At 37.1% G+C, this 16,048-nt stretch overlaps 3 protein-coding genes across 6 annotated transcripts in view; 1 reads left to right on the plus strand and 2 right to left on the minus strand.

The window, feature by feature from the left end:
• Nucleotides 1–16,048, plus strand: part of LOC121871181 (DNA-directed RNA polymerase I subunit RPA2-like) — a 55,352-nt gene that overhangs the window by 36,945 nt on the left and 2,359 nt on the right. Inside the window, exons 22-23 of one of the 3 annotated variants that reach the window (XM_042373345.1) lie at nt 949–1,223; nt 1,358–1,430. The exons of 1 other annotated variant lie outside the window; for it this stretch is intronic. In XM_042373345.1, the coding sequence (XP_042229279.1) occupies nt 949–1,209 (261 nt within the window). In that variant the 3' untranslated portion in view covers nt 1,210–1,223; nt 1,358–1,430. Of the gene's footprint in view, nt 1–948; nt 1,431–16,048 lie in introns of those variants that run through there. One more of the 3 variants, XM_042373344.1, reaches the window with a different exon arrangement.
• LOC121871185 (cytochrome c) lies at nt 1,488–4,566 on the minus strand. The gene is made up of 2 exons (XM_042373350.1): nt 4,468–4,566; nt 1,488–2,197 (listed from the first exon to the last, which is right to left on the minus strand). The coding sequence occupies exon 2, from the start codon at nt 2,192–2,194 to the stop codon at nt 1,880–1,882; it is 315 nt and encodes a 104-aa protein (XP_042229284.1). The 5' UTR covers nt 2,195–2,197; nt 4,468–4,566; the 3' UTR covers nt 1,488–1,879.
• On the minus strand, nt 7,520–13,672 carry LOC121871183 (cytochrome c-like). Of its 2 annotated transcripts, none has more exons than XM_042373348.1 (2): nt 13,530–13,672; nt 7,520–8,198 (listed from the first exon to the last, which is right to left on the minus strand). In XM_042373348.1, the coding sequence occupies exons 1-2, from the start codon at nt 13,555–13,557 to the stop codon at nt 7,873–7,875; spliced, it is 354 nt and encodes a 117-aa protein (XP_042229282.1). In that variant the 5' UTR covers nt 13,558–13,672; the 3' UTR covers nt 7,520–7,872. The 2 variants fall into 2 exon arrangements, with proteins under 2 accessions (XP_042229282.1, XP_042229283.1); XM_042373349.1 differs by lacking the exon at nt 13,530–13,672 and adding an exon at nt 11,118–11,259.

The raw sequence follows: 16,048 nt of genomic DNA on the forward strand, positions 1-16,048 counted from the left end.
GTTAGGTTAGGAATAAGTTAAGTTAAATTAAGTTAATTTAGGTTACTTTAGAGGTGCTGTAACCAGGGCTTTATGTAAGTTACATGAGGGCTTCCGTCGTCTGGGTTCATCGACCTACCTACCTGCCTGGAGTGTTCGTCGCGTGTTACAAGCGTCTGCTGGTGTTTCATGTGTTGTAAGAGTGTGTTATATGTGTTGTAAAAGTGTGTTGCATGTTTTGTAAGAGTGTATGTTGCATGTTTTGTAAGAGTGTGTGTTGCATATGTTGTAAGAGTGTGTTTCATATGTTGTAAGAGTGTGTTGCATGTGTTGTAAGAGTGCGTGTTTCATGTGTTGTAAGAGTGTGTTTCATGTGTTGTAAGTGTGTGTTGCATATGTTGTAAGAGTGTGTTTCATGTGTTGTAAGAGTGTGTGTTTCATGTGTTTAAGTGTGTGTTGCATGTGTTGTAAGAGTGTTTCATGTGTTGTAAGAGTGTGTTTCATGTGTTGTAAGAGTGTGTTGCATGTGTTGTAAGAGTGCGTGTTTCATGTGTTGTAAGAGTGTGTGTTTCATGTGTTATAAGAGTGTTTCATGTGTTGTAAGAGTGTTTCATGTGTTGTAAGAGTGTGTGTTTCATATGTTGTAAGTGTGTGTTGCATGTGTTGTAAGAGTGTTTCATGTGTTGTAAGAGTGTGTGTTTCATGTGTTGTAAGAGTGTGTGTTTCATGTGTTGTAAGAGTGTGTGTTTCATGTGTTGTAAGAGTGTGTGTTTCATGTGTTATAAGAGTGTGTGTTGCATGTGTTGTAAGTGTGTGTTGCATGTGTTGTGTGTTTCATGTGTTGTAAGAGTGTTTCATGTGTTGTGGGTGTTTTTCATGTGCTGTAAGTCTTGTACTAGTGTATTGTCATGTGTACCAGTGTTAGTGTGCAGTGGTGAAGGATGACAGTTGTTTCTCGTTACCCTGCAGGAGTGGGTGTGTGAGGAGTGTGGCGGGATATTGTCGCCGTCGGTGAGGTTGTCTGGAGGGACGCAATTCTATGGCAAGAAGCAGCCCGAGTGTGTCGTGTGCGGACCCAAGGCCACGGTTCGTCAGCTCCACCTCCCCTACGCCTTTAAATACCTGGTTGCAGAGCTCGCTAGTGTTGGCCTTAAGACCCAGCTGGAACTCCGCTCCGCCGAGGACATTATCACCTCCAAACCCATCGTCCAATCCCTTAATGAGACGTGAGCCTTGTCTCGGTGTTGTTGTCTTAACAAACTTCCAGTGTGGGGTAAGAGACTATTAATTAGCCCAGAGGTGAAGCCCTTACAGATCAGTACGGCAGCATCTTGAATCATGTCTTTCATTTGATATTTGTTGCCATTTTTCAGACAAATTGTTGTTTGACAGTGTTTATCTTTTACAGAGAATGATAGCGTGATTATGACTAAATAAACAAGTGAACAATGTATACTGTGTTTGTGTCTTCTTTGGAAAGGTCTTAGAGATTAAGGGAAACAAGCAGAACTAAATATATTGTTTATTTCGTTGAGTGACTTCAAGAACCCATCCGGATGAACGATGATAACGAGGTGATTTAACATGATTTATACACATGATGATGATCAGCAGCAGGGGGAGGCCTGTCGGCTCACTCTCCACATCACTTACTCCCGCACATCTACCTGCCAAGCTTTCACGGGGATACATTGCGCCCTGAATCCTCGTGGTAAAGGCCCAGCATCAGAGGGGCAGTAGAGGTTAATGAGCAAGTGAGACTGAAGCGCCCCCCCCCCCCCTAGTGTCACCGCCGTACGCCCTACCTCAGCTGGTGGGCGGGCGGACAGTGGCCCTTGGTCCTAGGCTACGCGAACAGAATTTTCAAACACAGTTGGTGAGATCAAATAGAAGACCAGCATTACTTGGTGGACTCCTCCAGGTAGGCGATCAAGTCAGCGCGTTCGTTCTTCTTCTTGAGGCCGGCGAACACCATCTTGGTACCTGGGATATACTTCTTTGGGTTGGTAAGGTAAACATCTAAAGTCTCAGTATTCCAAGTAATACCCTTGGCTTTGTTGGCGTCGGTGTACACATAACCCGGAGCTTGTCCAGTCTGGCGGCCAACAAGACCACTAAGGTTAGGGCCAGTCTTGTGCTTGCCGCCAGCCTCCACAGTGTGACACTGCGCACACCTCTGTACAAAGATCTTCTTGCCCTTGTTTGCGTCACCCATGATCTGTGGAAGGAATACCCGGTCAGCGATGACGTTCACCTTAATTCTAAACCTAGAATCTCGCAACAAAAAGTAAGATGTTCATTTAATAGGATGGGGCACTGACTCCGTCCATTTGCAGTACAGTATACAGTATAACGTAGAAAGAAACGATGAAATCATAATTCACACGCACAGTCCATCTGAATTGACAACTAGAAGCAAGTGATATGATAAAAACATTTTAGTTACGTTAACAGCTGCTCATTAAATTGCTGGTATTTATTATTTTCACTTAAAACAATTTTGACTTGTGACACATTTTTAAAGAAAAAACTGAGTCTTGTTTACTTGTACAGTACAGTATTATATAGATCATCTAATCAAGACTGCATAAGAAAAAAAGTTATTACTGCTGTCAATTATATAGTTAAAATAAACAAATCGTAAAAATTACTACATATTTTAAGTAAAACAATTAATATTGACATAATGAATATCCAGCTTTTCGTTACTTACTGTATATCGTTACTTTGATCAGTGCAAATTTAACTGTATTTGCAGATTTAACTGTAAATGTCTATTCACCATCATTCATTTGAACTTTTCCTTCGGGTCTTTTATTTCAATGAGTTAACGTTTGATTTGGGTTTTTTCTATTTACTTTATAACCCGCGCAAAATAATAAATTGAGTGTATAGACCTCATACTGCTTTATATACCCTTTATTTCACATTTTGTTTACTTTCAAACGTTCGCCGACTACCCAGTACCCTTGTTAAATATTTCAACATCCATCCTGGCACACTGATTCCTATGCACGTGCCAACTTTTGCTCTTAAAGTCAACTATATTCTTTTCTTTTTTTTTAACATATATTCCATTCTAGTTCGGTACCTTTACAGTAGGTATCGTAAGCTTAATAAAAATAGTATTATTGTTGTTCATCTATTAACAGTATTGCCTCAGTTCATTTTGTACCTTGCGAGTCGTTTTGTCCTTGTGAGAGTTTCGTCATGCCGGCAGCTAAATATACTGTACCCCCTAGAAGAGCACACGACCAGCCCCACCCTTCTTGGCACGACCCACACACACCATCCTGTCTTCATACCAACATGATGTCTCCCTATAGGTTTCTTCCAGCTCAGAATTAAAAGTAATTTGACCTCTTGTCATTAAATTTTCTGGTTTAGAATATCAAAGTTCATCGATATTAATTCAGTACCGTAAATTGTATATAATTATATAAATATACCACCGCAACAACACGACTTAGGTTCAATCAATCTGTGCATGTATGAATGGACGAATTTCTCCAAAATAGTGCCCCCAAAATTAAAATACATTAATAATTACATAATAGACCGAAATCTGTTACAGTTAGCACGATTTTAAGCTATAGTGGGATGAAGTGATTATCGTCTTTGGGTTACTACTGGTTCAACGTCAAGTTTACATGAGTATAGCAGAGTTAATTTAAAATCAGTTTTAGTTATCAACAGTTGCGTTAACGTAAATGTGTCGCGCGTCCGTCGCCTCGTGTGTAGAGTAGTTAGTGTAGCAGCTTGCCTTACAGAGCCATCAGATTTGTCCCGCTTATAATTATTTTCTTTTTGTTTGGCATGAGATATTTTATATTTTGTTGAAATTTTTATTTAAAAAAAAACGGGTGTAATGCACAGATTATTTTCCCAGCGTAATAATTAAGTGCTGGAAAAAGAATTGTTGCCCCGACATAGTCTGACGCTAACATATATCACATTAATGTATCTAACAAAATATAATATTATAAGTTATTGATTTTGGTAAATTAATGAGACATTGTGGCGGTCTGTGTAGCCCTCAGTTTAAGCCGGGGGATTATTACAATAAACAACTTCTCCACTAAAATCAAGATATCTTTCGCCTTGGCTTAATGATTGTTATAATTGCATTGTAGATTATATTTACACCACTATAAAGATTTAGTTGAAGCCTCGCGAGTAAGGTACCGACACCAACTCTGAACTGAAGAAAACAGGTGTTTATCGCATTATTCATGAATGGTTCAACATGTCCGCTATACTTGTAGTAAGTGACCACTGTGGAGGATCCGCTTGAGTCACTCGCCCAATGAACCATTAGTTGTCGCCGGTTCTCAACCCGAGGATTCAATTTCACTGACAGACACTCGTATGCTCTTTGGTTCTTCTGACGTCACTACAGGCTGAGGCTTCGCCACACTACTCTAACAACTGTCGCCACACTGCACAAGTAACATCACAATAAACTCACTATTACAACAGACTACGTACTTGTGTCGGTGAGATGCGGGTAAAGCTGTTCCTTGGATGAATCTGCTGCCTTCTTGGTCACTCCCGGGTGGATATATATACTGTGCAGCAACTCCCCCCCCCCGTAGCCGAGGGGGGGGGGTGCAGCCAAGGTGGCACAGTCTGCCATCTCTTATATTACTAAAATAACAACACTGAAGCAATGACCAGACAGTTACTGGGGTCACTTGATAGTGTTATTTTTAATTAATACAATGTCTACTTCTCCCATTACTGAGTATTGACGAAAATAAGTTTTGTAACATTGATGGAGAGCTCTGACTTTTTAACTTACGCAAGTGTTCTCCTTCACCCTACAATTAAAAAAAAAATCAACGCAAATAACCTATAGTTACTTTTCATAAACTTGTATTTGCTGGTCTTTATAGTTAAATGTAAAGATAGTCACACCTGCCTGTGAGTAACGTAGGGTCTCTTTGTGCGTTACGTATGCATTATTCTTTCACATGCCGAGTTGACGCCATCAAGTGACGTCACACGCCAACGTCACAGCCAGTATTTTCTGCAAAAATCTTTGCCTCCAGAATTAACAGTTCTACTCCCACCAATATCGATTTTCAAATAAACTGTTTTGTGAATAGATCAGTTGCCGAATCTCGTTTTAAACCTGATTGGAAAAAAAATCAGTTCAGTCAATTTTTGCATCTGTTCTTCATGGAACATAAATAACAACACTAGCTTGGAGCTTTAAATGAGTACCGCAGCTGCGTCTCACACCTCCCCGCGACCTGTTACGAAACCAAATGATAGACGAGACGTGAGCCACTAGTATGGGGGAATAATTTCTGATATTTCTTAGTAATTATTATTTTGCCACTTTTTATTTAGTATTTTAATGCTAATAGGCGTTAGGTGGACTTTTATATTATAACATACATAAATGTAAACACCAAGTGCTCCGACAAGAATGACATGAATTATAAAGGTCAATGTTTATCGCCTTAATTCAAATAATTCCTCAATGCCATCAGTGTCGGTCATATCTCCAGGGTTGTGAAACAAGATGCCAGCCTCCGTCACGCTACTCAAACCCCCATACCCGAGCATGACGAAAGCTTGTGTGTCCTGAAATAGCAGGGAACCTCCCGGCGACGTGCGAGACTCGCTGGCCGAGTTATGTTTTGGCCTGCAAGACAGTGTTGTACCTGCTGCTGCCAGGCTTCCTACCGCATCTCCTAGCGAGTTATCTGCGTGTGTTAACTTTACGATATCCCATCTCCACGTGTTCCTAAATCCATTACACACCACTGCATTTGCCTGCAGACATAACTAAATTTACCTATATATCCCCAAGTGTTCCTGTAACTTATATGTTGTGCATCTGTCCACAAGAAACTCGCAGGCGCTTCCCACTTCACCTCCCCCACAAGAAAAGTGAATAATTGGCTAAAAACTAATAAGTCGAGTAGTTACTAAGACTCTTCTTTATGACAAAGTTAGTAATATCACTGAAGAGCCACCTGTGACAGAAAAACACCGCTTCAGCTGTATCATATCCACCAGTTGTTCCACCCTGCTCGAGTAGTGACCGAGACAATGCAAGCTCGTTGACGCCGCCTTGCTATAAACGTACTGTATTTCATTGCTTACATTCCTGACAAATGGTTCGTTGAAAAATAAATAATTTACTGTACGCCAATGTAATCTTTATTTATTTAAATAACTCAGGTGAAATTTGTGTAGTCAGTTTGTGTTCATTCGTTGAAGAGTTGCAGTTATGTTTTCCTCCCTACACACTTTGTTTACTATACTTTCTAGTCTCCGAAACATTTAGATAAACGTTTCCTCCATTGGAAGGGAATATATATATATATATATATATATATATATATATATATATATATATATATATAATTGAAATTAAAATAAATTACTACTTTAAAAATCACATGCGGTTAATTAAGTACCTGTATTGCAGTTTAAAGCTTTCTCGTTGCCAGAGGTTACTAGTGCGGCTATACAACAGCATACGTCTTATATTATTTTGCAATAAGGCGTACACATTTAAATTAAAGTGTAATAAATAGCAAAATTATTGTTACGTAACAACCGAACATCACTTAGAGATTTAATGTGATTGTTTTATCTTGCTTGGGTTTGGAAACGTGTGTTAGGGGTGGGGAGAGGAGGTTGCGTCACTCGTGGGTCACGTGATTCAGGGGACGAGTGGTGATGCAACACTGCTTGACGTGTTCTAACTTCTAACAATCTTAATACGTATCCAGCCTACGTATGGGAAGGGAAATTAATAATATGGGCTGGCGTCAGTTTTGTAAGCATATTTTCCTTAAAAGGTAAAGTGTCGATCTTGCGCAATATATTGATTGCATTGTGTGGATTTTTCGGTTTAGTTCAACAATTTGTATTTTCCCGGGTCACCATTCATCGACCTCGAGGCCTATTACAGTGTGCGTTGTGGAAATAACGTAATATGGTAAGGGATTCTGTGTCGATAAATCTTCATTTTTTTTCTGGATTCTAGATATTTATGGTATTTAATGGTGGGAAGTGGCTCATGTAGTTAGCAATATATATTTTTTAATGCATGCACCACTAATTATTAACACGAAACACTTGTTATTTAAAATCCAGTAAGCGTCACCCCACTTCCATGAGTCCCATGTGGACGATCGTGTTTTATGATATTTTTGTCATCCCACTGAGACAATCAAGTTCGTTACATCGTGTCCAAGTGGGATGTAAGCATCCATTGCCCATTTCGATGCTGCTGAGTGCAAAGATTGACCAAAAAGTAACCTACTAGTGCAATTTTGTAGCATTTATATGAGGTACTGTTTTTTTTTAGTGTCGAAGAGGGACAGGACCAAAAAATAAATAAAAATGGGACATGTAAAATCTTTGTGTTGTAAACTTAAACCCGAATTTTCATTTATATTTTTGTAACAATAACAGAATCTGAACTGGGAACCATAACACAAGAGCAGCAACTTTCACTAAGTACTATACACTATTTTCCTGTTTGCCACAAACACGAGGGTAGAAAAACCAAAGCTAATTATTTAACTGTACATGTATTTCAATGAAGTAAATGGAATGGCAGTTTTTACAGTCAGACAAGTCAGTCGATGGGGCATAACATTTTGTAATGAAAATAAATTAAAACCCTTCGACACATAGCCAGAAGCCCTGGAGGTGAGGAGAGGGAGGAGACTCGTTTACCCCCTTCCCTCTCCTCGACCAACCAGTGAGATACAAACAGACGAGCATTGTATGTACAGGGGGGGGGGGGGACTAAATCGGACAAATATTCAGAATTTTCCACGTCTATTTAACACACGAGTCACTGACTTGCACTTTCAGTTCATTCTTTGAGGGACTCAGATCCCCTGATCACGTCATTGCTATCTATGTAGCGGTGGAGACCTCCAGGTAGGCTATCAAGTCGCTACGCTCCTTCTTTTTCTTCAACCCAGCAAACACCATCTTGGTGCCTGGGATGAACTTTTTGGGATTGGTGAGATAAACGTCTAGTGTTTCACAGTTCCACGTGATGCCTTTAGACTTGTTGGCGTCGGTGTACGTATAGCCAGCAGCTTGACCAGTTTGGCGGCCAAAGAGACCATTGAGGTTGGGACCAGTCTTGTGCTTACCGCAGGCCTCCACAGTGTGACACTGCGCACACCTTTGTACGAAGATCTTCTTGCCCTTGTCCACGTCACCCATGTTGTCCTCTGGAAAAAATAAAGAGCTATTAGGTTACAATGAAAGATTTTTATCAGTAATACCGTACCTCAAGTGGCAGCACAACCCATGATATCTCTATTACATCCCAAACAAAGAATACTGTATTCACTTAAAAGATGGCAGATTTTACCCACACTGCACTCTGGTTTTATCCTATACCACAAAAAGCGGGTTCACTGGATCACTGTTACACTCCAGGAAGTAAATACTGTAGATGTAGTATGTTGGAAAATTACACAACTAAGTTTAAGCAGTTACTAGATAAATTTGTATTCACAGCCAGGTTAAGGGACAAACTCACAATACTACCACCATAATGGGATTACTGCACCTATGCTTAATATCTTACACTGCTTTGTATTTACAGGATATATTCATGAACACAAGACTGTTACTTATGGCGTATAAAATACAGTACATCGTTACTGATTACACATTATGCATTTCACTGTCAAAATTTAATACAGGTATCATGTGAAACAACCTGACCTGTGTATTAATAATAAAATACATGTACTAAACAATATTGTATTAAAAGGCACTGGACTTACAATTATTAATGGCATGATTTTTTTTATATCAAAGACAAACTGTAAACTTAAATTAATATGTAGCTAAAATCTACATTACTATATCATGATCACCACTATACTGAAGATTTACATGAAAACCTTTCAGGCATTATATATATATATATATATATATATATATATATATATATATATATATATATATATATATATATATATATATATATATATATATATATATATATATATATATATATATATATATATATATATATATATATATATATATATATATATATATATATATATATATATATATATATATATATATATATATATATATCACAAAGATTATATGTTATGTACTGTGCAGTATATGAGGCATATAGAGCACAAAGGGCAAACTCACCATAGTAACTTTGAGATAATTGCCCTTAAAATTTAAGTAATTTCATTTTTGTATATTAATTGGGAATTTCAATGAATCATACATATAATTATTCATCTCAAAAAGCCCACTTGGAAGTTCTCACCATCTGGTAGCCTCTATCATATCCTTGGGGAATACCTGTACACAATAAAAAAAAATTGGGAAAGTGGGGAGTTTGCCTTTTGTGTTCTCTATCCCTCATATAATGTGCAGAATATGCAGATAACCATTTGAAAACAAACACCATCATTCATCTTTACTATTGTCATAGATGTGTTCTGCTACGGTCTTCCCCGGGTCTTTTCTGATTATGTACAGTACTGTGTCCCAAAAATATATCTAGTACGTAAATATGTTTTTGAATGTAGATTGTCCTGCCGATTCCAAAAATATAAATTATTTGGCCGATAAAGTTTTTTTTAAATACCGTACCTAACTTTTTTTTAAAATAAGTTCTAATATATACATATATATCGATAAAATCAAATCACACAGGGAAAAGGGGGGAAACAATATATACCCTGTATATCTATATTTGGAATCTGCAGGAAAACTTGCATTAAAAAAAAAATTGGCGGGGGGTCAGTACTGTATATGAAACCGAAAAGACCCTCTTCCCCTTACACATCTTAATACAGTACCATCAAAATAAGTCTACTTTACCTGTCACCACACAAACCAACATTAACCCACCAGGTACAATACAAAAATAATCTGAATACTGTACACTGTAGCTTTAAGTTTGTAATTTTTTTCCACATACTGTAAATACAGTACAGTACTGTACTTATCAAGACTTTCTCAACACAAATTTAACGCCTTTACTGTGAGGATGCGACTTTTCATATTTTATTCGGCCAACACCAGATGCTTTTATTCAGCACAAAGGGGACCCCATATACAAGGGATTAAGGAATGAACTTATTAGAAATACTGTGCAAAGCAACATTTTGCAATACAATCTTTACATAATTTTGGATACGATGTTCAATCTGTTTTGTTTGGGTTAAAGTAAAATGTTACTTTCCAACTGCAGTAATGAACATACTATATAATAATTCATAATTCAAACAATAAAAATGGAAACTTTTAACCAGGAAAAATATCTACGTATTCTCCCGATCAATGCCCCACAACTGTTTGGTTTTATTATATGAATGAAAATTATACATGCATACATATACACACCGTCCTTAAGTGTTTCATTACTTGTTACCTAATTCTAACTTTACCCAACTCATTCAAGCTGATAAGTGACGAAAATTATAAAAAAAAAAAAAATCACGGAAGGAATTACCTAATGCCTTAACTAACCATATGTATTTTGCTCTTAACCATAACCAATTCAGAGCCTTTACCTAAACTTCTCTTGCTCTAAGCTTGCGGAAACATAATACAGTACTGTACTTTCCTACCATCTGTCAGTCGTTTTATAACCCCAATAGAGAAAAGCTTTACACAGCTTTCTTGGATTGCTGTTGGTCAAATGTACTCACTGTTTACTAGTCCTCTCTTGGTACAATCTGAACCAATGTGAACTATTAAGTCGTATTTATTTAATACTTTGGACTATAAGATGCAATAATCCAACCTCGCCCATTTTTATATAACACTTGGCGCGACGAGATGCCTTGGGGATGTTTTGTCCACTAAAACATTTAAATATTGAACTAACAAATACATCGTTTAAGCGGGATTACCGATACTTTAAATAGCCACGCAAATATTGATCCCATGAGCGCGTAGCCGGCCACAGCTGACTCAAGTATTTCGTCATCACCACACCACGGCATCCTGCCAGACCCTCACACTTGTTCCATATTTCTTTCCGTAACTACCACTCCTAATTCCTCGCCACCGTAATCAAATCGTCACTGATTTCTTATTTTCCATTCCACAACAATAATTTAAGTTTCTTCCATACAAAATACGGTTTTAATACTCACTTTAGTTTGGAGTGCACGTATGTACGCCCAGCAAGACACCAAGTCAGTGGTTGAGAGAGCTATCACCTATCGGACGCGGCTGGGTCCTCGGCGGAGACTGAGACGCCTAAGCTGATTGGGCTATCTCAATGAATGGTATTTGCAACGTGAGCGCTGATTGGTGGAATTCTTCCAGCGAAAACCTGGAGCTACACGGAAAACGGAGGGATTGCGTAAACTTTTATCAACATGCTAAATTTTCTTAACAAAATAAGAAGACTTTTTGATTATGTAAAGCAAACATATAAAAATATTAAAAGTATTTAAATAAAGAATATTTTACATAATATGGATGATACTAATTTTTTTTAAATAGAAAACCAATTCAGGGATAACTACAGCATAATCGCCTCCCTATATCATTGTTGGCCGGAACTTCACGACATTAAGTAATTTGACCAGTGTTTGTGTCGAAAGCAATCCATCAAACACATAATAACGCAGGAAAATAAAATTTCAACAGCAATTATATGTAAAAGGAACAAAACAGACAGTATCGTGGCCACAATACATGTCTACGATAGCTCTTACCACAAGCACAATGTATGTCCACCAGCAGAACAGATTTTACGATTGGGTAGAGCTGGTGCTTTTATACATAGAATGATTAATGTTGATGTTATAACTAAGGTATTATTTCTAAGTTATTAACTGCAAAAGTCATCAACAATTAAATATAACTCTTGAAGTACAGCAAATCTTAGTGATGAAATACAATGCACTTAAGCGTTGATGTACAGTAAATCTAAGTAGAAAGATATATAATTATATATATGTACGATAAAATAATGTTTAAGGATACAAATTATTTAAATACTCACACAGACTACTTTTTCATCAATGTTGGAGTGCCTCAAGCCTACTCTTACCCACTTCCTGATTCATAGTTCATATTACTGACCTCTCCATCCCCTGGCATTACTTATTCTTTTGATGATGAAACTAACCTACACAGAATTCTGATCGTACCACTGAACACAAATATTAAGTCGATAGCTCATTGGAGTTTAATTTGCCTGGTTACAATGAATATCACCAAGACACTATCACAACACCCCAACTGTACCACCCACCAATGCCAATATCTTTGGACTTAGTATAAACGTCTCTTAGATTCACATTTCTAATACTGCTAGGAATATTAAAAAGTGGACTCTTTTTCCCTCGGACCTGTTCATAATTGTTCTCGCGAGAAGTGATGTACCACACACATATTTCCTGTTATTAGATAAAATTCAGTAAAAAAAAACATTCACCACATGGACAGCCAATCTCTTAAATCCACTTCGGGTCTCCTTACTCTCTTTTTTACAGGTCTCTTCATGGCTACAGCGTCTATGAAAAACAGTCCATCATCCTCTTATCAATTCCAGTCGCAACACATTACTCTTCATCATATTACCTCTACCCAGGAGATTAAATTACTTAAGCGTTAAATCATTTCCTTCATCATATCTTCCGTTTCACATCTACGGAACCACCTTCCTCTCATGTCTTTCCGTCCACACACAACTCGCAACTCTTTAAATGTGATGTCATGCACTCACCTGTCAAAGCAATTGATCATGCATATTACTTCATATTTTGTCCATGGTGTACTTGACACGCTTAGCTTAAATATGAATAACATATTAATGATATTAGTTATACTAACCTTCAAAGGACACTGTCACGTTCACCTCCTTAGTCCATCACACAGTTTAAAAGAAGTTTAGAAGGTGTTAGATTGTTGTCGTTATTTTGACAGGTATACAGTGTTATTTTTCGCATTGAGTTTAATAAAACAGAATTTAAGTAATATTTTTCACTTGGTTATTTAAAAAAGTATAATGCCATCACCGCGAATTTGAGGGCGTATGCTAGTAACATGGTGATAATTAGATTCACACAGGTAATGTGAATTCAACTCAAATTTCAATGTGTTCCTACATCTTAGATTACTTTCTTTCACTTGTTTATGCTAATTTATAGCTAAAAAATGGGTAAATAATAATGTGAATCATTATACTGTATATAAACCCCGCAAGGTTGGGCTGTACAGTACGTCTCTTGGTGGCGATCCTGGCATTTTTGGTGACCATTACAGTAATTAAATTGGATTCGTCGAAAACATTTTCATTGGTATAAGCAGCTTAATTATTTACAGTGCTTTTGATGATAGGTAAATGCATTATATGTAAAACTCCATTGTCACAGCAGTAGTTTTCTACTCGAGCAGTACATAAAATTACATTACGATTTCGATATTGCGACACTTCCTATGCCACCGACACCTTCATCAGGGCCTTTCATATTATACCTTCATTATATCGGACTGTACTCCACACATATGAGAACTCTTTCCCCACAACGTAACATGCCGCATTAACATACCTTCACATTTAGTTTTCGTAGGCGCCATGGTGGCCAGAAGTCCCTCCTCTGTGGTGTCAAATGGCACACTGGCCGACCGTTTTATGTACTGTATATGCTTGAAACAGAATGTAGATTATCAAGTTACCGACTCACGTTTCCGGTCTAACACTAACCTATTACAGTTTCTTTCGTTTTCTTTACGGCAAGCTGGATTATTCATGACAACAGTACACCAACGTTATACAAATGAACCGTATTATAACTATTATAGTTTATGTTTTAAATCTTTATTGGGAATGAACATACATATAAATAATATGTCAAAAATGTCAGTGCTATATAGATTGTTTAACCATAAAATCATAAAAAAACCTCTAAATAATCCACCATATCGTATTTTTAACTGGTGAAATCGTACGCAACACATCCACCTTCAAAGCTAGTAATTTGAACTATAAGAAAGTATATACCCGAATACAATCTTCCACTAATGAAAACAAATACGCCCCCAGAAATCCCAGATAGTACCATTTTCTGCACGTTATTTCGTTTCATTACTGTCATCCTTCAAGGGTTTTCGAGGTTCTTAACTTGTAACAATAAATACTCGAACTCAAAGTATTTGTCTACTACGTCATTTGTTGCTATATTTGTCAGTTCATATTTTACAACCGTCCAATCAGATTGCAAAATGTCATTTGTTGCCCTTCTTACGTCCCCCACCATCTGAAAAACCGTAGTTAATGTGCCCCTGATGGATGGGACGAGCCAGGTATATGCTGTATTAACTTACACATTGAAGTAACTACAATAGACAATACAATTAAAGAATTCACCATCTCTCTCTACCTATCTATCATCTATTACTAATCAGCGATAACAACCAAAAATGGTAATTACCTCATTATTGTAGTCAGGGAAGTAATTCGTCTATTTTTCCAGGTAATGTTTTCTGAGTTAAACGCGTTATTGATTTGAAAAGTATTTTATTATTCTTAGATAGAAATAAATACGTTATTACTAAATTTGAAGATTTTTTTTTATGATACAATTGAGCATATCAGTAATGTTTTGTTAACATTGGTAAAGTTGGCCCGTTCAATGCCTCCGAAGAAGAAGCACTTGGAATACATTCGTATTTATACATATTAAAAAAAAAAAAATTCTTTATTCATTTTTATATCACTAATAAATTAATTAACCCTAAATTTTTATTCAGATGTGTATGTACGATCAAGGATTGATTTTTAATTCTCATTTAAAATCGGACACGGTTATTGGTGGGAGGGAGAGGCTATTTAAATAGTTGTATCTAGATTAAATTGCTCATTTGTCCATAGAAGGCTGCCGACTGCAGGTTGACGTTCTAACGCACTGCTCGTTCTAACGCACTGCTCTCCATATTTACGGTAGGTTTTATTTTCGATTTATGCAAGTGGTTAAATTTAATATGCGTCTGCATATGTTTCGATACATTAGGGCTATTTATTTATAGATTGGCGGCCATTTTTAAGTATTCCGGGCAGTAAGTCCGAAGAGCACTTCCGAGTATCAAGTTAAGTTTAGTAACCTGACAAATGAATTCGTCGAAGTCAGCTTGTATACTCGACCAAAGATGCACTGATCTCACCCAGGGTCTCGTACTCGCAATTATGCCTGCCATTATTTGGTAAAGTAAGGCTGTATGTAATGATTGTGATTGGTGGATCTATTTTCCGTTATACCACTGTCAGGATAAATATTAAACAAACCAAAGGTATTATTTTTATAATAATTAACTATTCATCATCATTTTAGATAATGAGAAGTTTCCAAATGCTCGTATATTTGCTTAAATAATGAAGAAATTTTGATGAGTCTTGTGGCAGCTGTAGTTGTTTCTTAGTGTACTGACCACGGGCGTACATGCTAGTTAACGTAAAATCAAACGATTCATATTACGCTCAATAGCCCATAAAATATGTAGCTATAAATTCTTTATTGAGTCCCCCCAGTTGAGACGTCCGTTTTCCCACCGCTTCAGTATGCCTGAGACTTCCGTTTTCTCTCGTGTACCTCAGCGACTATGATATCTCTTGATATCTCATATGATGTTCGGAAATTTGAAATTGCGAGTGAATGCATATGTTTTACATTCAGTTAGATATGTCTACTTACAGATGAAACATTCGAGATCCCTTGTGAGTGATGTTTAAAGTTTCAACTGTATTTACTTTTAGTAAAATTGTCAAGTAAGTTCAGTGTAGAGTTTGCCAGTCAGAGTGATGAATCCTGAACTCGTCCTTAGGGACGCTATGAGTTCCCAATTGTTGCTGAAGTTAGATCATTTTGACTCTCAATCATCAGAGAATCTGATGATCACATTGAAATTATTTTCAGGTTTGTATTGTAGAAAGTAATTAATCTCCTAAAATAATATGTCAGTTTCTTATTGTCCTAAGATCTAACAGCAAACTATCAGTAGGCCCTTGTTCATGCTTTGATGAATTTGTAAGAAAACGTTGTCACCATGTGTGATTGATGTCAATTTCAGTATT

Source organism: Homarus americanus, unplaced genomic scaffold, assembly GCF_018991925.1.
Source record: "Homarus americanus isolate GMGI-L3 unplaced genomic scaffold, GMGI_Hamer_2.0 scaffold40565, whole genome shotgun sequence".
NCBI lineage: Eukaryota > Metazoa > Arthropoda > Malacostraca > Decapoda > Nephropidae > Homarus > Homarus americanus.